Below are 27,752 nucleotides of genomic sequence, written 5' to 3' on the forward strand. Positions count from 1 at the left end.
TTATTAGCGGCTCTATCTAAGTAACGGATCGAGGTAGGTAGTTGTTGTTCGTTCCAAGATTTAATACGATTGTATTCTGCATTTTGGCATATGTTAAGACCAATACTGTATAGGCCTAGAACGAACGTTTCCTGAATAAATTAATGAATATAGGCCTATTATTTTAATTGACCAAGATAACAAATAAGAAAAAAAAACATTAATCAAAGACTCCTCTAAAATTAAAGAACACATCCAACTTAATCTCTATATATCTGGGCGCTGGTAAACGAATATTTATTTTTATAATTAAAAAAACAATTGAAAAGACAATGAAACCGCGATTTTTAACATAATGTTCTATTGTGTAGCAAGAACTGAATTCGAAACTGAATCCGTCAGACCATCGACTCATCTCTAACCAACTGAGCATGCTACACAGACACAAAACATCGACTTTAGCTACCATCAGAATGTTCACAGCAAATGTATGTCAATTTATGAACTACACCTACATTCTATAGGCCAAAATTTCAAGTAGACCTACTGGCGTTTGTTATATTGTTAAACAACTGTGTATAATCTCTGTTTTGTTATGGAAGATAACACAGAAAAACAACTAATCTCAAATCAAGCCACTTCAGTGAGTTTTGCTTCTTTGCATCCGGTATTCGTGAGAATGATGAGTTTTCAATTAATTCAAACGATAAATATATTTTTTTATATTATATAGGCCCTATACATATATTTTGTAATAAATAGGTAGAGAATTTGTTAGCCGTAATGCCGATATAAAAAATAAATAAGTTTTTGTAATGCTAACAATAAGGGGCCTACATAGAATTTATCGTAATTATTATTATTATTATTATTATTATTATTATTATTATTATTATTATTATCATTATTATTATTATTATTAGGCCTATTATAATAATAATTATTATTAAATTATTGGGAAAATTCTTTTTTAATAATTGTAATATTTTTCTAGTTTTATTATTGATAAATAATTTGTTGTGCTTATTACTATTCTTTTACTATTATCGTTATTTACGCTGTACTGTTTATTTATGCTATTATCAATTTTATATCCAATTAAATTCTACTTCTATTTGTTCAATTCAGATACACATATAAACTAGAAAAAACAACAACTTAAACTACTGTATAGTACATCAATGCCGTACTTGAACAAAAAATTAATCGCTTTGGTTATACAGGATTTAAACCATATAAGCATATGAATATATGGACTAGGAACTTTATCAATAACTTTCTTCTCCCCTAAGGGTCCATTCGTGTCTTGCAACACGGTTGCACCCCTACCTGTTTGTACCTGTACACCGGGGTATCCCGCTACTCGTCTCGAGTACTGGATTCTTTATTTTTAACACTGGACCTACGCTTTATAGTCTTCATCCGAGAATACTTCTACCACAAGAAAAATAGGCGAGCGTGTCATTCCGAACTAGCGCTGATATTATGACTGTAGGTTGCGGCGCGTCTGTTAACTGCTTGACCATTCGACTAGCCAACTTCACTGCTTAATCAACTAAACAAAACTGGGAGTCGGACGTATATCAATTAACAAAAGCACAGGTAAGAAAGATGTCTAGTCCTCCTTCTATACTCACTAGATTTATTTCTAAATCATGTCTAGCGAAAGAAGCATTTCGCTTCACGAACTGTTTTGACTTAGCAACGAAATCTACAATAGGCATGTACATCAGTAGCAATTTATTGTATCTCTCCATAATAGACCAACATTCGTACAGATATGTTATCACGGCCTATATGGTTATATCATATCATTCTTTATAAATGTCACATATTATAATTATTATCATCATCATCATCATCATCTTCATCATCATCGTCATCATCATCATCATCATTACTATTATTATTATTATTATTATTGTCATTATTATTATTATTATCATTAATATTATTAATATTACTATTATAATAATTATTATTATCATTATTAATATTATTAATATTATAATAATTATTATTATTATCATTATTATTATTATTATTATTATTATTATTATTTCTCCTTTACATCAAATACAACAGTGATTTTAAAAAACGGCAATAAAATTAAAGAATGATACGTGGTACAATCACAAAAATATTCCCACACCTCTGCCACCGAATAACACTTCTCATACAACACAAGATTATGCCCTCTCAAATTACTACCATAAACTACAATTAAGTAAAAATAATGAAATAACCCACAAAGGTGAAATACCACCAATTTACCCAGGAAACCTATTTCACTCCAGGAAACCTTTCGAAATTCCATGAAACCATTTCGATAATTCAATCACATTTAAACGATTATAGAATAAACATTAACAATATCAAAACCAACCATCGCGGTGCTTACGATTTTTTTTAAAGGCTTTGTGGCTTTTCCGAGGGAGGAGCTTATTCAAACCAACGCTTATTACAAATTCTTGATAGGCCTACTGCAACATTACATGGTAATAAATTATTGGTTTCACAAGAAATCGGGTTTTTAAATAGGTTTTTTTTTTTATAATACTTGGTAATAGAAAATAGCTTTAATCGGACGCCGCTTATTCGAAGGCGGAGCTTACCGAAAATAAACATCACATTTTGGTACGGAGAAATATCTGAGAACGGCTTTTATTCAAGGAAGAGGCACACTACACAGAAATGAGCATTTACGATAAATATTAAAGAAAATTATAAATTACAATATTTGGCAATAGCAATTATAGCATCAGTGATGTAGACATAAATGTGTGTAACGTGTATTTGTCAGTTAAACGGATTGCAGCTTGTTAGTAGACCTAGCAATGCGATATAAGAGTAGGTCGTCACTGTTGGTACTTTTAGCCCAAGAGCGAAAACTTAATGTAAACTCAATTAGCCTCTATTTATTCGAACGATTCTTCCTACAATTTTTTACTCTCATCATGATAAGTATTACACCATACGGCACAAGTGTTCACAGCAGACAACAAAACAACAGGTAGGCCTAACCCCTACACACGAAGGGCGTCCTGAATTCTTTAAAGTAAATACGACATGTTTTTTTTTTTTACACTGGGCCTATGGTTTATAGTCCTTAAACGAGAAGTCGAGATTCTACCATGTCCCGAACCACGAAGAATTGCGTCGTCCCTGCCTGAACCACTTAACTACTCAAATCGATATTATTATAAATCATATACAATTAAAATCCATCTCTGTACTCTGGCTCGTTTTAATTTCTGTCCGGTACAAGTGAATCTTAAATAATTTCACCTGGTTATTATTATGAATTGGTTTACTTAACAGAATTATTCCGTTATTCTGGTGTTATTACTTTTTATTATACTTCGTCTTACTGTTTATAATATATATCCTTGCAATTTAATAATTTTTTTTATTGTTTTAATAATTTTTTGGTACAAGGTTTTTATGTTTGAAGACCTAAACGTCTAAAATTTCTTTTTCCTGAATTCTTTAAAGTAAATACGACATTTATTACACTGCGCTTACGGTTTATACCTAGCCCTTAACAGAGAAGGCGTAATTTTACTACGGTATGTCCCGCACCATGAAGAGTTGCGTCGCCACTGCCTGAACCTCTCAGCTACTCAATCGGTATTATTATAAATCACATAAAATTAAAATCCATCTCTGTACCTTGGTCTTGTTAGTTCATCTTCAATAAACTAATCTTTAATAATTTGACTTGGTTTCTATTTTGAATTGGTTTACTTAACACATTTATTCCGTTATTCTCATTTTATTCCTTTTTATTATACTTTGTCTTGCTGTTTATAATGTATATCCTTGCAATTTAATAATTTTCTGAATTGTTTTTTTATCATTTTTTGGTACAGAGTTTATTGTATTAAACCTAAATGTCTAAAATTTCATTGTATGATTTTATACAAAGATGAATATAATTTCTTGTGTCTTGTACATGTATTCGTCTATTTTGTGTGTATATATTGCAGTAAATGAACATGAATAGATTGATAAATACTGTAGGTAGGATGGCAACTGGAATACAATTTATGTTACAAATAATATATTTGAAGTACAGTCAGTATAAAATAGCAGATATATAAAAAGAATCCAACAAAAGAGGATATAATACTAATGATATTAGTAATAGTAGGCCCTAATAATAATAATAATAATAATAATAATAATAATAATAATAGGAGTGATAATAATTTCGCTTAAAATGATGGTGATGATGATGATGACGATGAATATTGATAATGATTATGAAGATGAAGATGAAGACTGTAACTACGACAATAATGATGATGGTGTTGATGATGGTTGGTGACAGAATGAAAAGATGATAATGATGATGATTATTATGAATTGCTGAACTCAATATTGATATTAACAATTCCCCATCAATAATGGAACTTTGTTATCCCAATCTAGTTTATTCAGAATAAATAAAACCAATTATAATACAATGTAGAAAAAATATGCACCTGCATCTGTTACATTAATTGCTTAATTTGAATAGTTAAGTAAGTTACTTTTGGCAGAAAGTACATCTTTAACTAATCCAATATGTGTGTGTGTAGATTAGTGAAGATGATTCCCTAAAATTTCTTATTGTCTTGTCCTAATTACCAAATGAAGATTAAAAATTACTCTTCACGGACGCTGACTTACTTAACTCTTTGGGGAATAGAGACGCAAGCGTTTATTTTAACTATCTAATATATCCATATTTATATTAACAATCGTTTAATTTTTTGATTTATTTTTCGTTTCTCTTATTATTAGATACTTACTTTATAGATAGGGCTAAGTCTTAAAACGTGTTAATTAATTAAATTCAATTGATTCGGATGGTTTATTATAAATTATAATTTTACTTTTTATTAGTGTACTAATTTGTGTGCAATTTGATGTTTAAAATTTATATATTTATAATTATTTGTAATCAATATTTTTAGCTCTTAGGCATTTTAACTGTGTATGGGGAGTATTTGCAATATTCACCATACACGAGTATATACCATATACTCGTCGATGTTAAGGCTGTTTTTATTGAGGCGCCTCAGTTTTAAATATTTAATATTAAATAACAACCAACAAGCAGGTAAAAGTCACCATCTATAGACCAAAGTTGTTGTTATTATTATTATTATTATTATTATTATTATTATTATTATTATTATTATTACAGTATTATTATTATTATTATTATTATTATTATTATTATTATTAATTTTTTTTTATAAATGTTGTTTATAGTGTCTGGTAGTCAAGACATCATCATCAACATCATAATCATTTATGTACTTAATAACCTAATTGTTTTACTATTGACAGATTAATGTTTTCAATTGGTTTTTATTTCGTTGCCTAATGCGCTAATATTCATAATGTTTTTGTAAGTGCCTGCTGTAATTCAATCTTTCTGAACGGATCTACCTGTCAACATAAAGTGTTATTTATATTTAAATTATTCATATCGATTTGTTGAATACTTTCGGAATATGAACATTTGACGTACCGCCGTAAGTTTGTCATAAGACGTTTGAAATATTATATACACAATATATATATATCCTGTCTCTTATACACATCTAGATGTGTATAAGAGACAGGTGTATGTGTGTGTGTGTATTATATATCATCATAATATTGAGCCCTAATTACGACATGATATTTTTACCAATATAAGGACACCTTTTTTCAGATTCTTTTATCTACAAAAAAGCTCTTTTCAGATGTTGTTATCTTGAAAATTGCTACAAGGTTCGCGGATGGAGTTTTAGCCTTTTACGAGACCAGTAGTAGGTCTACATGTACAGTAGATTTAAAGCATGAATCATTTTGTGCTGCCGTGTAGGAGCTATATTGTTTGCTGTAAGCCTAGGCCTATTTAAGCTTTGGTGGTAGCACTAGACTTAAGTCCAACGCCCGAGTCTCTAGGCACAAGGTCCAATTGGCAAGCTTCACCACACTTAGTTTTTTGTCACAAATGGTGTCGTTATGGACTCATTGGCGATCGTCCCGTTTTTCTTTATTGTATTCTTGTTTTGAAGATGACTTATCGATGTCCACTTATTATTTATTTAAATTACCTAATAGATTGGCTAACATTTGTATTACATAGATAACGAAGCGCCTTTGAAATATTTGCGCAACTTACCGAATTGTCACTGGCTGCCGCGTGCTCTTGACACAAGTAGTGAAGCTTAGCAATCTGACGTGTGTTTTCTTCAAGTTGGGATTTCATTACTGTCACCTCTGTTTGCAGTTTTGCCACATACCAAACAAACATGAAACATACCAAGAGCCCAAGCAGGTACATGAGACGTGAGCCCCAAGTTACCTGTCGCTGCGACATAGTAGTTTTATCGGATGCTTGATAACAACTATCGCCCATCGTCAACGCTACAGCTTTGGAAGACATCTCGCAAAAGTTTAAAACTTAACTGATGTGAATCGCAAAATCGTTGAAGAGGGCTGAGTTATGAGGGACGTGAATCTCGAACTACCGAAAGTGACTTTTCTGAGTTTCGAATGAAACTTCTGAGGACCAACGTTAGCGGTATGCGATTTTAAGTCGCGAAGCTGTTCTATGAAAATCGAGGGGCTCATGTTACCTGATTGGTTACATTTTGTGTCCAATCAGAAACATCAGGTAGTGGTTATCTACACAGAAATGCGCGTTGAAGGGCCTAATCGTAGTATCAACAGTGTACCTGGTTCCTACGAAATACTTAATTACTCAACGCGAGTACAGTTACTATGAAACTATTAACTCTGTAATTGTATGAAAATATCTGAAAGTATATAAACAAACGTTTATGTAAGTCGATAAATCTTATCGATAATCGTCATTCAATTACGATTGTCACAGACAGGACGGAACTGTCAAAACTATAAACGTAAATTGTGTAGTCTGATCATTGTATGGTAAAATCGCCATTTAATTTGTAATTGACGTGTCTAGGTATTATTGGTCAATGATTTAGAGACCAAGATCATTAAAGTGCATGATTATAAACTATAGCTACAGCAGTATTTTTTTTATACGTATGACGATATTTAGTATACAGATGACAGTGATGTTGATAGTGATGTTGATAGTGATGACGACGGCGACGACGACGATGATGATGATAATGGTGACGATGATAATAATGATGATGATAATGACGATGATGGTGTTAATTATGGGTGGTGACAACATGATGGTGGTGATGATGATGACTATGGCAGCTACGACAACTATGATGATTATGATGATTATGATGATGATGATGATGATGATGATGATGATAATAATAATAATAATATTAATAATAACAATAATAATGTTGGCGAAGAAGATTATAACTGACACGACGATGATGATGAAAATGATGATAAAGCTGAAAATGACAATAATGTTTAATATGATGACAACTTAATATGATAATTATTATATTTATAATATTTAATATTATTATTACTGTATTATCATTATTATTATTATTATTATTATTATTATCATCATCATCATTATTATAATAGTGATTTTGCTCACGATGGGGTGCTAATAAAATGTCAATCTTGGTGATGGTGATAATTGTGCCACAATGGTGGATGGTAATTTTAATAAAATAACAAAAAACAAATCATATAACTATATTAAATAATGATAAGGATATTATATCAATAATTAACGACATATTTATGATTCCAATCATTGTACCTTCTTTTAGTTACTGTGTCATTGGGTGATAAAGATGCGGTTTCAATCATTAAACATTTGCTGACCTCTTCGTCTACATGGTGAAGTGCGGTAAGTCACGATACCTGTTTAAAATGAAACATTAAACATTAAGATGTAGAAGGGAGGCAGCGTTTTGGTGTAACCGAGGCAATTACAACAATCTTTGGGGTTCGGACCAAAGTAAGCATACGCCCACAATAGCTTTGTTCAACTTCATCGAACCAGAGACTTTGACAGGCCTAGCGACATTTTATTCCTCCATGGTTTATTTAAGGGACCTGGCATTGATATTTGATTCAAATAATCTCCCAGGGTAGCTGGTGTTCGATAAATAATATCAAAGTTCGCTCATATATTGATTTGGTCGAGAAATATGGATCATGCTTGGCAACTGATCAATTTATTGTTATTCATTTTACAGTTTAATTGTAGTCTACCAATCTATTGTAGTCTACCAATCTATTAAATTTCCCGTAATTTTAACATCGGATGGGAGAGAACATCGTCTGATCAAGGCTTGGCACGTTACCAAGCTTGCTCAGGTGAACAATATTATTGTCTAGGCTGAGTCGCGACAAGTATTATTTTGGTACCAGTCCTTGAACCACAATAGTTCAGCGTTAATGTAAATATAGCTCTAACAGACGTACCGACAGCATATAAACATAATACGGTCACATTGTATTATTGGGGGCGCTTATTGTTGGGAATTATTATTGTCGTTTTGCCGATTGGCATATAGATTACAATATTATATGTGTTTTTTATTACTTTGTTATAGGCCTATAACTTGGTCGTTTGATTTGAGATAATTCTAAATACAATACTATATTGTTATTTCATATCGATCAGTTATCGATTGAGGATTGTCAAATTCGTAGAATACACCATTTTGCAATATCATAACAAGGATTATAATAATTTTATAGGTATTCACTGAATACACCAATATATATATATATAATTAAGCACTGTTATTATTATTATCCATTTGTTTATATATGTGTGTGTGTTGCCGTCATCATTCATCACTAATCATTACCACTAATATATATATATATATATATATATATATATATATAGTGTATAGGCCTATATCTGTCTCTTATACACATCTAGATGTGTATAAGAGACTATGATATTGATGATGATGACGTCAATGATGATGATGATGATGACGACGATGAAGATGATGACGATGATGTCTATGAAGATGTCAATGATGATTTGGTGGATGTCAAATGACGAGGTGGTGGTGAATGGTGACGATGATGACGAAGATAATAACATTGTTTTGCATTCAGTGATAGTGATGAGATGAGATGACATTGATGACAATGACGATGGTAGCGACGTCGACGACGATGATGTTGACTCAGTGGTGATATGATGATTGGTGATGATGATGATGATGACGATGATGATGATGATTATAATGTAAAATGATGATGAGGATGATAATGATGATGATGACGGTGGTGGTGGTGGTGATAGTGATGATGATGATAATGATGATGATGACGATGGTGGTGGGGATGGTGAATTATCGATAAGCCTATTGGCCGTCAGCAAATAATAATGAGACGCAATCTGAAGTGATGAATGGACTATAGGCCTACTGTTACCACACTTCCTAAAAGGAAAAAAAAAATTTACAATACCAAACCAGGAAACGAAAAAAATAATGCTTTCGTGCAACACAAATTCGGTGAAATCGTCTGTTAGTGGGGGTGAGGTAAACAATCTAATCAACCGGAACAAACCGACTCGTAAAGCTATTGTCCACATGCCAAGGTATATAGTTTTCTATTGTACCTGAAAGAACAATATCAAAATATAAAGTCATCTAAATTATTTGCATATGCTTTGAAGATGATTCTATAATGACCTTGTCCCACTATGAATACAATCGGGTTGGCCAATGAGATAGGGCAGGTGGCACGCCAATTTAGGCTCCAGAATAATATAATACATAGGCAGATACAGGTTCAAAGCCTAAATTGGCAACTGGACCTTAATTATTGTTACACCATGCATACTCATTTGTACCTAGCTAGGCCAACGCTGGATAGAGTAGGGCTTATTATTTGTCGATCGAAAATTAGGTTTGATTGTCAGACTCGTATATTGTACATTTAATCTATAATCTATATGTGGATTTTTAAGGGACAGTAAAGCATTAGCCTATTTATAGCTGTAAAAGTGTGTATACATATATGTTATTAAAAGTGTGTTTACATATGTTATATTGACTAAAAATTACGTCGTCAGTAAATTTACCCATATGCAAGAGGGCGCTACACTATTAAAGAGCATCGTCTGCCTGGAAATAAAATACAAAAATGAGGAATGGAACAGGTCGAGCAATAGCAAACAAATAACTCATAACGAAAATCAAAATATTTATTATCTTAGTTAAACCATAGATTGAAAATGTGAGGGACAACTACAATGTGATAAACTCCGGGCTGGTGCACGATCATCGTTTTCATTTTTCACCCGATGATCACCATACTGAATCTAAAGTTTTATATTCGTACGCTTATTATTTAATATATCGGCACAATGCAGTTTCTGCAGCACACAATTTATAAAGTGCGTTTGTACGTTTTGTAGAAAAAATTGTAAATCCTATATTAGCACTAATTGTTATTGTTGAATGAAGCAAAAAGACGATACAATACAATATAAAGACCACTATCTGAAACTGCGACACACACAGATGTAAATACGTGTCAAGTTTTATTTATATTTTACTCATAGCCTTTAGGGATTGACCCCGATCTTAACTCCGATGGTACTACTGTATTATTAAATACACTTAAAAATAATGAAATCAATGTTACTGTTGTCAACATTCACATCATGTACTGTACACCTGACGTCTTACCAAATAGTGCACATTACAAAGACGTCCCCAGTCCGAGCGAATATATTATTATTATTATTATTATTATTATTATTATTATTATTATTATTATTATTATTATTATTATTATTATTATTATTATTATTATTATAAGGCCTCCTATTATTATTATTATTATTATAGGCCTAATGATAATAATACAAGAATTATAATTATATTGATTATATTAATCAAATCAAGTCAAATAATAACGTTGACAATAATGATATTGATAAGTATAATGATTATAACCAAAATATTAATTATATTAATAATAACGGCAATAATAATAATGATAATGATAATAATGATATTGATAAGTACAATGATGATGATAATAATAACAATAACAATAATTGCTATTATTATTAATTATAATAATAATTATTATAATCATTATATTAACAATAATTATAATAGTAATAATGATAATAATGATATTGATAATGATAATTATAACGACTATGATGATAATCATCAAGTGAAAAAAAAAAACTTAAATATTTATCGTTATGTTATTTGTATCTTATTTTATTTATTTGTACTTTTTACTGGGTTATCACTTCAGAAAAGTGTTCAAAAAAAGGCGCCAGTAACTGAGCATAAAACACTAAAACAATATCAATCACATCAAAATATCAAACATTAAAAAAGGAGAATAATAAAAAAAGAATTACCTACCCCACATTCCAAATTTGAGTACCCCTAAGAGTAAATCTTCTTCTTCTAGATTAAGTTCAGTCTTTGGGCAGAATTAAGCTTCCTGCAGAACTGGATCTGGTAGTCATGAACACTGTCAATTGAAGTGAAAGTATTTTGGAGAGAACGGATTCAAGCATTTGTTAACTAAGGTGAATAAAGGTTTATTTCTCCTTTCGCCAAGAAAAGACCAACCTACGGGGTAGGTCTACTCAGAGACGCCGAAGTAGGCACGATGGCGTGCATTTCGATACTTGGAGTATGTATTACACTATCTTGGGCTTATCTTATGTCAAAAGATATAAGAAATATGAAAACATAATCCATAATCGTGAAAAATAAGGTACAGTACCTCACGCCAGCTACGCTACTTCCTGTTCGATGGTCAACTGATTTCGGAAACAAGGCAGGGGCAGGGGGAAAAGAACCGCCGTCGGGGACCTCTGGACCCCAATTGGACCCCCTGTCGGGAAATTTCAAATCTCGAGCGCCGAAAGTACAATTCCAGCATGCCTTTAAGCTGTCAACATTTTAGGGATTAAAAACTGTTTAGTGCGAGCAGCGCTCCCGTTGGTGTTAGGTGTTACTATTGCGATCGTATGGGTTGCAGTGGTGCGCCAGCTCTTCCCCGACAGGTGGGCTGGAACCTCCGACAGGAGGCTAGTACCTGACTTGGGGGACTGTACCCCCGACATCCATTTTAAATAAAGAATCCTATAATTAACTTTTAATTTTAAAAAATCCCCGACAAATTTTTTTCGACCAAGGGTGGGGGGATGGTGCTAGGCTTCTCTGACGGGGGAGGGGCGTGGACCCCTTGTCGGAGAGATTTGGTCCCCCATCGGGGAATTCCTGGCACCTAAAACCCTCCTGAAAGAAGGAAATTAAAAATCAGGAAATGAAGTATACGGAAACTAAGAACAATACGGACGGATGGCTCTATTGTCTAGTAAACCGAGTATACGGATGTAAATTTATTTTTGGGCTTATGGTTAAAAAAAGTAAACAGAACATGAATTTATAGGAAATAATAGATGCCGAGCCTACCTTTAGGTGTTCAGCTGATGATTCACGGACTGGCATCTGTATGTACGCTATTCCGGTTTGCTTAACATACTCACAGTACACTAAGCTGTTATAGCTGTGAGAGCTGTTTACATCACTACCCTTAGAAAGATCATCATATGAAGTTCGAAGATGCTTAGGCTATTGTCACACGGAAAATGACAGCGTGCTCTTCATATTGAGAAATGTCAAGTCACAGACCTGGAGATCATCACTAGACAGCTTATAATTCATCTGTGATAAGCTAGAACCAAAATATATATTCAGAGTTTGAATAGCTTTTGAATATTAAATAAAAAGTATTTTTTAGCTTTGAATTGACAAATGGATAACAAATATCGTCATCAATTGTTCACACAATATTGTGTCCTTAAATTAGCTGGTAAATAATTCAAAGACTACATTGTAGTAAACTGTCTTTAAATCCGCTAAACATGTTGTTTTGATATGTATATCAATAATCTAAATTTGATTGTTCAAAATTTTTAATTGCATTTTTAATTCTTTATTCATTTAGTCTTAACTGTAAAAGTGGGTTATAAATGCATTAGGAAATTGATAGAAAGACCGATATAAATAAATGCCCAATTAAAAGACCAATTATGGGAAAGGGGTTTTCATGGTCTTCAGCAGCTTTGGTCTCTGATTAGAATAATAAAAATAAAAGACATTTGTTGATTTGGGGCCACAGAAAAGTGAACCTTAATTGGGGGTGGTCTATAAATGGAGGGGTCTTTAATTGGAGGGAGACCAGTACAACTTATGAAATATAATTTATGCTTATAGCCGTGAGAAAATCTTTATTTGAATCCATGATTCAGAGACAATAATAATAATAATAATAATAATAATAATAATAATAATAATAATAATAATAATAATAATAATAATAATTATTATTATTATTATTATTATTATTATTATTATTATTATTATTATTATTATTATTATCACGATGGTGGTATTGATGATGATATACAATTGTGATGATGATATGTGATCATGTGATGAAGATGATAATGATATTGATGATCATCATCATAAACATAAATGATACTGTTAATAGCCTGAATAATAGTAATGCAATAATAATAATAATAATAATAATAATAATAATAATAATAATAATAATAATAATAATAATAATAATAATAACAGCCCTAGCGTTGATGTCCTGTTCACGCATACCCCCCTCCCCCACACACACGCATGCACACCCACACGTTATTTATTCTTATACACAAAACAATCGACTAGCTTATTATACACTTCTGAAGAAAGAACTCTTTCTGAAAAAAATATCAATGTTAATAATATTAACAAGAAACATTTACCTGTTACAGAACACAACCTACTGCTACACCTGTAGCTACAGGTTAACTCGTTGTGTCTGTCTTCTGGGCAGATCAGTTCCTGGGTAGGTTGCCTCACTGCCATCAACATCTTATGAAGTTATGTGTGATATTTTGCTTAAAATCATCTATGGCAACCATTGTTGGAGCAGCTAGGACCAAAATAGAAGTATGTATAGTCTGCAGGCTCAAAATTCGTGCACTGTTCACGACGTTCACCATAACAGCTCTGCCAGGAGAGATACAAATCCATCGTCTTGTTATCGGTTTGGTGTCATCGCGTCGCTTTCACGTACTAATTTTAGACTTGTCGAAATTCCCGACACGTCTAATCTATAATATATTATCATTATGGATATGGTATTATAGATCATATAGTTAGATTATTTCAAACACTATATACAGATAAAGGGAATGTAATGGTGACTGTAGAATAAAAATAGTTCTTGGTAATTTTATTTATGGTCGATTTTCGTTTCTACATATGTGTGACAACGTATCGCATTGTACGGAAAGAATACACGAATACTGACATGTTGACGCCCAGATCTAAAAATACAATCGCGTGTAGAATTGTGGGATTTTAACACGCTAGTCATAATAACCATTTAATGTTTCATTAAGTACATTCTAAAACCAATACATAATAATGAAACCCGTATAGTACAGTATTCATACATAAAAATTAATACATATCTGCATAGTATAATTATATTTAAGACCTATTTTATTCAATTTGGTACGGTATAGGCCTATTAGAAATACGCAGAAAACCAATAAGTTACGTGATGCTAGCTAAATATGCAATCAACAGTAGACCAAGAAATAGTACCTTAAATAATGTAATGAAAAAAAAATTTAAATAAGATTTCAGGTTTGAATTTTATATATATATATGTATGTATGTATATATATATATACATTATAAAAATGTACATATAAGCCTCAAGGCCATAAACATTGTGTAGATTAACGTTGTAACCATCAATAATAATTTTGAAATTTTCTTTCTTCTTTCATATTGCATATTAGACATTTAGACTGAGCCCGTGTAGGCAGAGTAGCAACGAACATGACAATTAAATCTTTTTACGTCATGATTATACCAAGAACTAAACAAATTAAAGCGACATACACGTACATATGCTTAACGGATTTTACCTATAGTTATTTTTAAAATAATACGAATCGCCCATATATTTTATAGGACAAAATTACGTAAAACAATACATACTTACCTGATGATTAGATCTCGAAAATACACGGGCTTCATTGCAGCAAATAATGCAGAACTGAATCGAGCGAACTTTGAGCAGTTCCTTGGTACCTGTTAGCGATACAAACCCACTTTCAAAAATGGCAAAATTTTATAAGTAACCAGGATCTAGGCACCATTTACAATTATTATTTTAGATTAGGGAAATCCCAGCGCGTCGTGGACTCTGTCAAATTATCGCGCTTTTATTCATGCATAATAGAGCTATTTGTGAATCAACACTGGTGGAATTCGCTTTGAATAGGCCGGCCGGTAAACGGGAACTTCCCTTGAATGGACAGGGCAAGAAGAACATTTCTCTCTCCACCGATTTTATCTGTCAAAACTATTTATCTGATTGAAAACATAGATTCCTAATAATAATCTAATCTTTCTCTTTTATGCTTAAATAAATGGCTCTGTAGGTACAAATCAGCCTTCAGTTTAAAAAACAAAACTAGCGAGAAAAAAAACCCCCGTTAGCATTACACAATGGCTGGAATTACACTCACCGGGAAACTGTTAATCACCTATCCTACATCATGCTCGACAAATTCAATACAATCATTCTGTTGACAAATACAACTTATATTGAATAAAAAAAATGTTTAAATAAAATATTAGTTCCGTCATTATGGAATTATTATTAGTATAGCCTTCAATAGACCATGACATGTCTATATTGAGATGAATGGTGAATCTATGTGCACATTACATCATAAGGGATAAAAGGATAGTAGGCCGAGGGAACAGTTAAGTAATTTCACTGTTCCCTGGTAGGCCTAACTATTTTATATGTATTTGGGCTTATTACTCTCCTATTTGCATTTTTGTATAAATCTCTCAACTTACCGTCCATGTACTAAATTCAATGACGATATTTATAAACATGATGCACATTGTATAGGCCTAAACAAAAATACCGCAAAAACTTCGAACAAGCACCATGGGCTTAAATCTCGAGAAGCCGCCCATCTCGAAGAGAATTCCCCTCTTCATTTAGCTAAGGTAATCTCGAAAAGAAGCCCAAGGCTTTTATTCGAGGTTTTGCGGTATAAAACAATAAGTATTATAAGTTTTCCAAAAATGTGTTTGCTAACCTTGCAATTGTGGTATCAAGAAAAAGCTCTTCTCCGTAAAGAATCCTCCTGTTCAGTTGGCAAAAGTAATCTCGAAATGAAGCCCATCTCGAAAAAAAGCCCATGGGCCTTTATAAAAATATTATGGGCTTCTTTAGAGATAGCAGATCAGACTGACGATATATACTGTATGATGATTATGATAGCGTATCAGTACTAACATGGTTAAAATTTTAAAAAATATTAACCAAGTTCGAATTCGATACTTGCAAATGTCGTATAGTAGCATTAGTAAGCCAACAGTTCATGCATACCCGGAAAGATATAAGTTTCCACAAGCCTAGCTAGCTTGAAGTAAGTGAACTTGAGTGTGGAACATACATATTCGTGGCTATTGAATAAAAGATCACAATAATTAGGGGTATGCAACCTAACGTTACTTGGAAAATTAATATTTTGGTCCAACGACCTCTTTGTGGCGTCAGACGACGGAGTCCAAGACTGTCCCACAGGGAATTTCCTCTTCCCCTCTCATCCCCCATTGGCCACCACTCGGTACAGTGACTGGATCCACAACGTCGGTAATGGAACAAACTAAACATTTTCTTGGACCATGATAGGTTACGCCCACTTACGACCGTGGTCTTTGATTTTCACTCGCGCAAGTCAAGAAAAAAAATTTGAATCCGTTAATTTGTTGTACATTCTTGAACATACCATATTGTAAACAGGGTCAACGGTTATTCTCTTCTACTACCTCGGTTCAGCACATACACAGTAGTTACATGCTGTCTTCTAGTGAGGTAAATGCTACCCCCGGTCGGTGAGAAAAACCACATTTTTTCGGGGAGAAAATTTTTTTTTATGTACTTTCTACATATCAGTAGACTCAAAAATCAATTAAGTAAGCTTTTGAAACCCCTAAATTGTCAAATATTTTCGGGGACTTTGCCCCCTAGACCACTTTCGAAGCCTTTTAATCGAAGCTCGACTACGCCCACTTTGATTTCGTTGGGAACCTCGGCCACCCCATCGGGCAAATCCTGGCGCCACCCCTGCCAGTTGCGTATCTAGGTGACGGCGGGAAAGACGCACCTAAAAAAAAAAACTTGCACGGCTCTCCAACTCCCCTTTGAATTGTTTAAAGCGAAAAAACTCATGCTCAAGTAGAAAAAAATCACCTCATATCACATTTTACAAGCAAGCGCCCAATCACAATTGATCTTAGATACACCACTGGTCAATACCAAGTTTCTTCCAGTTTTAGCAACAACATTCAAAATCAACGCTGAACACAGAGGAATGTGCTGATTAAGAGCAAAACTCGCACTCACAGCAGGGCAAGAAGACTTACAGTGACACATATATCAAATTTCCAGACATGTTTGTCAATGCTCCTTTAATATTTGCTTCTTCGTAATGAATACGCCATTCAACAACAAACACTTTTAAAGGGAGGTGAAGTCTGTTACCTTCACTGAATACGCTATCCCAAGGATAAACTTCCACATTGTTCTTTTTTTTAAAAAAACAACACAATAACAAAAAAAAATACAATGTGATCAATGATACCAGTGAAAATGGTATAACAGAGAATCACAAATAAAAAAATAATTGATAACAGCAGCAATAATTATAGCATTGACAACATAAAAATAAATTGGAACTGACAAAAATAATTAAAAAAGACAGTTTTACTAAAAAAAGGTTTTGTAGTGTGGGAGGGGTTGCAGGCTGGCTTGGATATTGGGAGCATTCTATATTACAAATTTATGCATATTTACAAATTGACATAATGCAACATCTAAGAGAGAGAGAGAGAGAGAGAGAGCGAGAGAGAGACGGGCTTCCAAAATTACCCAATCAAATTCTCTCATTTTTTACACAAATTAATATCAAACATACTAGTACATGGGGGAAAACAGCTGTTTCATCAGATATTTTAGACACTTCTCAGCACACCATTTACGCTGCCTCAGATAGCATTACAGTGTACTGACTACGAGTAAGAAAACATTCTACTAAGTATACAACGGATTTCCCGAAATATTCAATTAAATTTAAACAGCGTTGTTTCCCACACTTGTACATAAAAGCTGACCCGGCACATTCAACCAATCACACATATTTCTATTATAAAAAGTACATACAGGTAAATAAAACTTAATAAAAGAAATAAGCAACTGTATTTACCAAAATTATAACAAGTCAGTCGCACAACTGATCAGTTGAACCCATTCCATGAGATGGGTATATTTGCAAATTTGACATGAACGTATATTACACTGTGAAGATATCAAATCGCTTTTCTACTTTTCAATAAAATGTTATCAATCAAAATTTATCAATACAGTAATTGATAAATATTGATTAATTCCAATAAGAGATAAATAACTGATCCTGATTGCTGGGCAACTACTTAACTGATCACATAACTGATAGTATCAATAACTGATCACAAAAATAACTGGTGATAATAATTGATTACTATCAATCATCAAAAACTGATCCTGATCAATTATTACAGTAGTACCAATAACTAATACTGATCACAATAATCATTTAGTATCAATAACTGATTAAGAACTCATCACTGATTGATTACTGTTCTTAACTAGTCAACATCTGATCATAATATATTACTGTAGTACCATTAATTGATGATCACAATAATTGATTCATATTACCTGATAAAATCTGATTACAATTCAGTTAATCAGTAGCAATAGCTAATCAACAAATGATCAAAAAAATTTATTAGTCAATAACTGATCACAATTTTTTTGATCACTTGTTAGTATTGGTAACTGACCAAAAATTGATCACAATAATTAATTAGTATTGGTAAATGATCCACAAAAATCATGATGGATTAATATTATTTCTTGATCATAACAGACTAATATCAATCAACCATCATTACTGACATTTGATCACTATCAATTAATATCAATAAGTGATCATATTGTAAGTTAGGTTCATGTCAATAAGCGATCATATTGTAAGTTAGGTTCATGGTACGCAATTGTGAAATGTGATTCCATAATTGGCACTTTTATGGAGGAAACAACCACCTGCTAAAAATCTGTTGAGCAACCCAGTGATTACTCAACCATGTCATGTTCTAAAACTCCATCAATTTTATTTATCGTGCTAATGTTTCCATATAGACACTATCTCCCAATAAAAAGCATTTAAATGTATATTAACAATACTGCAATTGTCCAGGAAGAACCTTGGTAAGAATATTAAGAGGATCAATACTGAGGGCAGCAGACTCTCCATCAACATGCTAGAGGGCAGCAAATTCTGTAAACTTATATATTACATGAGTTTCCAAACAAGACAAAACAGCCCTCATAACCCTCAAGTCCATTATTATTAGATGGCTAGTATTTATAATTTGCTTTACTATAGCATCCTTGTAATGACCTCTACAGGGAGAGGGAAGTCAGGTCAACACATTGCAATTGACACTTGCATCTATGTTCAGGAGACTGCCAATTTTTCCTTGTTACTTGCAGTGCCACGGTGGGATGCATCCTCTTGTAAATTCTTGCAGGGGCAATGAATTTTATTGATCGTTCCACTAAGCAAAGTTAGGTTAATTTCAAATGTCTTTCTTTGCGTCTTCCCTGAATTTAACATTGTCCTAGTTTACCTGACCATTAGACGTCATGGTCACTTTCTGAGGTCTAATACGCACACCTAGAAAAAATATAATACATTATGATTAACTAAAATGCATGGTATAAAATAAATATAGTACAGAAATAGTTATAGTGGTTATCACAGCAGTTTTGAGTTTCAATCTTGAGGTAGAGAAATATATTAAGCCGGTTTTACACTAAGCAAATATATTCGCGCAAATTAAAAGCATGCTCATTTACATTTCTGACTTTTTCGATTCAGCGAAATCAGTAGTTCAAACTGTTTCTACTTTTTGCAAAGCGAAAAAATGTACAACCAATCAGAGCTGAGGAAATAAACCAAAGCTTTTGATTCACGCGAATAAATTTGCATAGTGTAAAACCAGCTTCATTCAGTGGGCATAAAATTGCTCCAATGAGGAGAAGTTCACAATTAAAATGTCACCATGTCGCTTTAGAAAAAAGGGTAGAATACATTCTTATATTATTATCATTATCACAGCAAGTGTTTGCATCAGCCCAAATAAATCCTGCAAATTTTGGTTAAAAATTAAATATCCATTTCTAGGGTTCCCAAGTTGGAAGAAGCCACTTCTGATGTGGTTAAATGAGCTCATTTAACGCATGTCATTTTATTTTGCTGTGCAACGTAGTGCCCACCAGCACCTACTTCTGGGAAACAATAATTTACATTAATGTAAAAACATGAAAATAATAATACATTAATGTAAAAACATGAAAATAATAATACATTAATGTAAAAACATGAAAATAACAATAATACATTAATGTAAAAACATGAAAATAATAATAATACATTAATGTAAAAACATCAAAATAATAATACATTAATGTAAAAACATCAAAATATTATAATATTTGGAAGATGGGTTATTTTCCAGGAGATTCTTGTTTGCTTGTGGGAGACCTCGATTTTCAGAAAACTCCTACAACTTGCGGGGGACTTGGGACCCCTGCTTTTTAAATTGTTATTGGAAATGTGTGTGATTGTTAGAAAAATGTACATCACAGGCCTAATTATATATTTTACTCTCATAAAAAAAACTAAATTGCATATTAACCATTATAAATATAATTAAAATGATTATTTTTCAATTGTGTATTCCATCATAAGTTTACATCATTTAATATAGAATATCCATAAATAAGTTAGATTACTACAAATATTAATAATCTTACCGAGCCATCCGACGCACTAGCACCAACTTTATCACCTCTAGAATTCCAGCAAACCTCAAAGATACCACCAGTTCCTCGATAACTATGTACAAGACTGCCAGTCTGTAGGAAATTCCAAAGAAAACAAAAACACTTCAAAAATACAATATCATATGGATATGAGCACTATACTAACCTTATTAACATTTTATATACAAATTTTCTTGCAGTAATAAATAAATATTTGAATTACTTATAGATATTATATTTCCTATATTTTACAACAAATGTTGTGAAGACCAGCAAAACCAGTCACTCCTCACAAATCCTGTTTTGGAGATAATAGCCAAAACATGTTCACATGACAACATTTTCGAAATCAACTTTATTGCACTACTAAACTAACCTTTACATATCTATACATCATGCTTTGTTGTTATTTTCCCCCATTTTGTAAGTTAAAACAACATCTTTTTTAAATATTTGGTGATGGTCTCTGCCTGAGAAATGTCTGAAATAGTCAACTTGAAAGGGCAGATTTCTTAAATGCTGTTTTTTAAACAGCTGTATGTTTAAACTCCTGTAAATTCATAACAAAATTCCAGATTTAAATGAGGCTTTTACCATATTATAACATACATTTTTTACTGTTCAACCCTGTATATTAATGATATATTTTGCAAGGAATGACTGGTATGGCTTTTCTTTGCCAAAATTATTTTGGGCATTACTGCAAGGACCACTTAAACGTAGATTCTCACCTGCGTTGACCATATGTGGACACATTTGTCAAATGATCCACTCGCAAGGTACTTTCCATCTGGACTAAATGCCACGCTGTAAACCGGTTCTTGGTGCTGCGTCAGCGTATGGATACAGATTCCACGATCGACATCCCATAATCTTACCGTTGAATCAAATGATGCACTATGGGAAGAAATTAACAGATAATAATTTAATTCTGCTTTTATAAACTAAAATAGGATCCAAGCGGGAGCTTGTGTTTACAGCATAACATAGGTGTTTTGTGACTACTTTTAACTCATAACTCATGCAGACTTTCTGTGTTGGCAAATCACTTGAATAACTGTACAACAAACAGATTGTTGACTTTCTAGGACAGGTATCATCTAGGAATGAGTATCATATTTCATAGGCTTCTGTTGGAAGACTGTTCATTTTTATTGTTAGCTTATGACTCATTCTATTCCTCCAAACAAGATATAATCTTACAACTTACAAGTGAGATGATAGTGTCTACAGCCCCAATGTAAAATACAAAATAAATATTTTGCTTAATGTTAGGTTAATTATCTACCCTTCTTTTATAAGGACAAGTATATCATGTTGTACTCCTTACCTGGCTAACATAAGTGATGTATTGGGATTATTGGGGCTCCATTTGATGGTGTAAATCTCTTTATTGTGTGCTTGAAGATCGTGAACACTGCTCTCCTGTTTCATTGACCAAATCTGGTGAAAAAGTTCAGAATTCAGATCAGGGTTCACATTCCATACTACCAAATTATTTTGCATCCTTGTGCAACTTATTTTTGTTTGACAATTTTTTTGAAATTAAACATTTAATACTTTGGGGTTTTCATACCATTCACATCGATATAAAGCAAAACCATTTAAGTATGAGACAAACACTAGTCTTTACTGCAGACACAATTTACCTTCAAAGTCATATCGTCTGAACAGGAGGCTAACAAATTGCCCGATGGATCCCACTTGATAGCGTTTACTTCATTCTATAAATAAAAGCACAATAGCTGTTAGCTATTATGTAAGTAATACACCTCATTGTCAATTAGATACCTCTGCATCTGTCTCTTATACACATCATATATATATATATATATATATATATATAGTTGAAATAGATTTTTTTTCCATTTGCATGGAGCAATACGCAGCTTGGTGGTTCATATCCCAGCTTTCCAATCCCTCGATCATGTGTTCAAATCCTAAGTAGGCTCAACATTTTACTCAAGGCAAACAAACACCTCCAAAGCCATGTAATCAGACTTAAAAGATTTGAGAGTGTCTACTATCCAGTAATTAAAGCATTGTTCCATCCAGTAATTGGCAAGTGTACTTAGTGTTGGATGTGGAAGAAGGATATTGGTTTTTTTTTTTTTTTTTTTTATAAAGAGAAAATGAGATAATATTAAACACTCGGTAAAGTTGAATTTGATTAAACAAATAATATGGTGCTCCATTAACCTTGGCTTGTTATTAGATTACAAGCAAATTAATTGCCAATGGAACAGAAAATGAGCTTACCGTATGACCTTGGAATGTTTTTATTGGTCTATCAGAGCTTAATTTGCATACGTGAATGCAGCGGTCGGTTGAGCATGATGCAAACGTTGTGTTGTTTTGCCAGTCAACATCAAGCGCTGGAGCTATATAGAAAAATATAACAAAAAAATATATAACAATATAGTAATAATTTAAATTCATTTAAAATTGTTTACTAAAATATTCATCAAGAGATCAATATTAAAATATTATTATATTTAGAATATTAAAATATTGTTTTTAAATACTAGTACATTTATATGTACAATGGAAAAACAAATCAAATCATACATTAATTAATTCAATAAATTAAACTTCTGCTTTTCAAAAACAAACATTAATAATGACAACTATATTTAAACAATTAAAATTAAATTATATAATTTTAAGTAAGATTAATTATACAATTATCATCAGAAAGCTCTGTCAGTTGCATAATACATTTTGTCCCAAGAATATTAAGTTGCCTCTAAGAAGATATGCAAAGTAACAATACAGTATTGTTGAGTTACAGCTTATCTTCCCTCAAAATTAATTTGTTTAAAGAATTCTAACTTTGTTTTGTAACTTTTTATATATTTTATATATCTTTCTTCATCTGTATGAACTGGTAAACTGATGAATAAAAGAAATCTTGAATCTTGAAAGTGAGAATGAAATCTTACCCTGATGGAAAGGAAACTGCTGCTTGCATTCTCCTGACTGTGCATCCCAGATAATTGTGGTTTTGTCTACTCCTGCACTTAAAATATAGTTGCCTTTCTTGTTCCACTTGAGGGCAAAAATTGGCCCCTTGTGCTGGCCAAGTGTACTGACCAACCGGCCATCTGTTGACCATATCCTAGCAAAGCCATCATAGGACCCTGTAGCTAATAATGATCCATCACACTGTAACGAAGAAAATATCAATAATCATTTAATAATATTAATAATAAATAATTACAATATTAATAATAAATAATCAAATAAACCAATTGATATATACCCATTAAATATACTTACAAAATCAGATGAAATTTTATAAATCATAATTATATTAATTACTGTATTTCTGTTTTCTATCTAATTGATAAAGTCGGTTGTAGTAATCTCAACGAACATTAAAAAAAACATTATCTTGATGGAATAGTTGGGGTTACAGATTAACATACTTTGTCACAAAACAAAATAGTGCTTATTTAAAAAAAGAAAAAAAATTAATGAAATGCTAAGAATATTCAGAACAAAAATAGTAATAAACAAAAATACATAAAGTGAATATTGTATAGCATATGCTCTTTATAAAAGTAACTGAATAAAAACTGCAATATCATTTTGATTACTGTAAGGTTTTGATTACGGTTTAATTTCAAAACTCACATTCCAGTCTAGTGATGTAACATCTTTGTTACTGGGCACGTCTTGACCTCCTTCTCGTATGCAATGCCTAAGTACTAACTGATTCGGACTACTTGTGTTTTCAGCCAAATTCCATATCCGTGCAGTAGAATCACCAGAACTAAATAGAAAAACATTTGAAATTTCCCTGATTTATTTATTTAACACATTCATGTTAAAAGACATGTTAAAATGATGGCTCCCCAAAATAACATTGCGATGGACACTACCTGGAAAAAAGAACCTGGAAGGACAAAAAGCACCTGGCGCAGGACTGTGATGGCTGAACTGGCAGAAATGAATCTTACCTGGGGAGAGGCACAACATATTGCAAGTGACAAAAACAGGTGGAAAGTACTCATCGCGGCCTTATGCCACAGAAGGGACGAAAAGGATTAAGTAAAGCCAACAGCTTTCGGTGATGCTGATTGGTCAGTCAAATCTAGCCTTTCCGATTGCGTCAGGGACTGCTACGCAGTACAATTGCACTGAAAACACTGTAGAGACAGTATAGTGATTTTAAAACTAGGCCTACTACACTATAGCCTAGGTAGGCCCTACTACACTATAGCCTAGGTAGGCCTCTGTCTCTTATACACATCTAGATGTGTATAAGAGACAGCTGCTGTATTCAGCGCAAGAGCAAGCAACCCCACCAGGTACCCATTTATACTCCTGAGTGGAGAGATGTAATGCAGATAAAGTGCCTTGCTCAAGGACACAATCGAAATGCACAGCGAGGGATTGAAACCCTGACCTCAAGGTTGGGCAACCAAACCTTTCACACTGTGCCAAACCGCTTCTAAGTTAATATTATTTTCCTACATAGGAAGATGGCTTAATATTAATTGTGGTTTTTACCCTGTAATAGTGATTGGCCAACAAAATAACGTTACTTGGATACGCAAATAATAATTTAGTGCAATGGGGGAGATTTTTCCTCTCACTCCACTGCACTCCACCCCACTCTAGCACTGCCACTGGTTTAGATGCCTATCTTCTGCTAACAATCAAAGCTTGGTGGCAAAATACTAGCATACTGTATATAACTAAATAAGCAGCATCACTTCTCCAATTATTTAAGGCTTCATAGCAGTGCTTATTGGATGCATTGTAAAAATAAAGATTATCGTTATTATTGTTATCCCATTCTATTGTTATAATGATTAACATAATAGTTAGTACATCCTACCCAGATGCAAGTAGATCAGTGCATGGATTCCACGCACAGATAAACACTTCGGACTCGTGCCCTCGCAGTACTGTTGCTTTGCTTGCTGGAATTTCAAACCCTGAGTCACAGTCCATTGACTCTGTGTGGTTAGCTGAAAAATAAGCAAATAAAAATAAATTAGATTTATTTGTTTACAGTACATAAAAATTCATAAAATCCATCATCTTTAACATCAAGGTAATAAGCTCATAATTTTATATTACCTTCCGCAATCAACATAACTTTTTTTTCTAAATTAAAAAAATTGTTAAAAACCTACAAAAATAGAAACAGAACTACCCAGCTATTATCTTCATCATCCTTATCATTATCAGATGTAATCATCATCCTTACTACAGTAAACCACTATTAATGATTCTGTTATTATTATTATTATCATTATTATTATTATTATTATAATATCACAACCACCAAATAGCATTGCATTCTTATCATAACAATGATATTCTTACCTTGAATTAAGTTAATATTACTTTCTTCTCCATTAGCACTATTGCTTTCAACTTTGACCCCAAGCTGAGTATTTGCCTGAGCTTGTCTTTGAAGCTCTGCCTTCTGAAGTGCTATGTTGTCAGGGACAACGGCATCAATCAATGAGAGAGAATCTAATGCCCTGTCTATTGACGTTCCATCCTGCAAAGACAATTTCATATTCAAAAACCATTTATACTTTTGTTTAGCAAACTTTACTTCTAAGTAAAAAAATAATCATTTGATAAATAAAAATGCAAGCATGAGGTATAAAAACTCACTTTAAAGATGTATCAGTCAAAAAGAATCAAATAAATTATTAGCTTCCACCAAGAAACAGATTGAAAATTTATTTTCACATATATTTTACTACAAAATTATTAAATTGAATACCAGCCAATTTAAGGATTTTGTAGTAAAATGTCTGTAAATAAGTGAAAACTAATTTCTTTTTGACCTGTTTCTTGATAGATACTAAACATTTATTTGATTCTTTTAAATGAGCTTTTCATTTTTTGAGGCATTTTCCTATGTTTTGACAGTACATCTTTACATGACAAGCATGCGATTGTTATCTTCATCCTCATGAAAAACAGGATTTAAACTTCTTTATAAATATGTCTTAGGTTTCGTACACTTACTATAATTAAATTTCAAATTCTAGTTGCCTGTAGATAAATACTCATTTACAACTCTAGAATAATAACTAAAGAACTTAACTCAAAAACCGATTTAAAAAGGCAAGCATCTATACCAACAATTCAATATACTGCTGTACTGAAGTAGTCCATCACTATCATAATTTATCATTTTCAGAGTCAACATAAAATGTCTTGTTGGACTGTGATACCAATCTGAGGCAACCACAAATTATGAATCAAGGAAATCGAGGAAAATAATAAGAACGTTACCTCATTTATACTGATTTCTGCTTCCACATACTGCAAACCTTTTTGTATGATTGAAATTAGAGCAGCAGGAGGAACTAACGTGCCATTGATGTTGGACTGACTAATGTGACTTTCAACACCAAATGTGAAGGCAGAATGTGAGAACCCTGCAGAAAAAAAAAAATTAATTTAGTTTATCCTTAGAGGATACAGTACACTACTCATAAGAGATCGAACAAAGAGTCAATATGTATAATAAATTAAAACATGGCTTCCATGTAGCATTGGGAGATCAAACATGAGGGAGTTTACAGTAGAACTTAACAAATTCATAAATTTTATAAAAGCAAACAAGTATATCTGACCTGATTCTTGTAAGTAGCGGTAGACAAGAAAGTTAACCTCATCACTGCTGATACTCATACTGAAGTCAAGACTTCAAACGGTCTTCAAAACCTTTAAAACAAAAGGATAAATACATTGTGTGGTGATTCAATGGCATGGCATGACAAATGCTATCCCATGACGTCACAGATACAAAATGCACAGTTCAATCCAAAACTATATAC

General features: G+C 32.6%; 2 protein-coding genes and 2 long non-coding RNA genes across 8 annotated transcripts in view; 1 reads left to right on the plus strand and 3 right to left on the minus strand.

Annotated features, from left to right (window-relative positions):
• LOC117103343 overlaps positions 1-7,016 on the minus strand; it is a 26,124-nt gene extending 19,108 nt beyond the window's left edge. For all 4 annotated transcript variants that reach the window (XM_033243882.1, XM_033243881.1, XM_033243880.1 and 1 more), the window contains exon 1: positions 6,146-7,016. In XM_033243882.1, coding sequence (XP_033099773.1) covers positions 6,146-6,409 — 264 coding nt within the window. In that variant the 5' untranslated portion in view covers positions 6,410-7,016. The remainder of the gene's footprint in view (positions 1-6,145) is intronic.
• LOC117103345 overlaps positions 1-13,869 on the plus strand; it is a 28,703-nt gene extending 14,834 nt beyond the window's left edge. The window contains exons 2-4 of one of the 2 annotated variants that reach the window (XR_004444573.1): positions 7,707-7,786; positions 11,356-11,476; positions 13,733-13,869. This is a non-coding gene — a long non-coding RNA (uncharacterized LOC117103345). Of the gene's footprint in view, positions 1-7,706; positions 7,787-11,355; positions 11,662-13,732 lie in introns of those variants that run through there. The other variant, XR_004444572.1, reaches the window with a different exon arrangement.
• LOC117103344 lies at positions 8,858-15,089 on the minus strand. The gene is made up of 5 exons (XR_004444571.1): positions 14,980-15,089; positions 13,724-14,074; positions 12,372-12,633; positions 11,307-11,418; positions 8,858-9,532 (listed from the first exon to the last, which is right to left on the minus strand). It is a non-coding gene; the product is annotated as an uncharacterized LOC117103344 (long non-coding RNA).
• A 2,353-nt stretch (positions 15,090-17,442) lies between these two features.
• Positions 17,443-27,752, minus strand: part of LOC117103346 (F-box-like/WD repeat-containing protein TBL1XR1) — a 13,575-nt gene continuing 3,265 nt past the window's right edge. Inside the window, exons 2-13 of the mRNA XM_033243883.1 lie at positions 27,549-27,639; positions 27,205-27,350; positions 26,275-26,455; positions 25,781-25,913; positions 24,571-24,709; positions 23,877-24,099; positions 23,194-23,315; positions 22,584-22,658; positions 22,265-22,377; positions 21,666-21,831; positions 20,926-21,027; positions 17,443-19,783 (exon numbers count right to left, since the gene is read on the minus strand). Coding sequence (XP_033099774.1) covers positions 19,757-19,783; positions 20,926-21,027; positions 21,666-21,831; positions 22,265-22,377; positions 22,584-22,658; positions 23,194-23,315; positions 23,877-24,099; positions 24,571-24,709; positions 25,781-25,913; positions 26,275-26,455; positions 27,205-27,350; positions 27,549-27,606 — 1,485 coding nt within the window. The 5' untranslated portion in view covers positions 27,607-27,639 and the 3' untranslated portion in view covers positions 17,443-19,756. The remainder of the gene's footprint in view (positions 19,784-20,925; positions 21,028-21,665; positions 21,832-22,264; positions 22,378-22,583; positions 22,659-23,193; positions 23,316-23,876; positions 24,100-24,570; positions 24,710-25,780; positions 25,914-26,274; positions 26,456-27,204; positions 27,351-27,548; positions 27,640-27,752) is intronic.

Source organism: Anneissia japonica, unplaced genomic scaffold (assembly GCF_011630105.1).
Source record: "Anneissia japonica isolate Jap-2015-1 unplaced genomic scaffold, ASM1163010v1 scaffold1891_len642697_cov171, whole genome shotgun sequence".
Taxonomy (NCBI): domain Eukaryota; kingdom Metazoa; phylum Echinodermata; class Crinoidea; order Comatulida; family Comatulidae; genus Anneissia; species Anneissia japonica.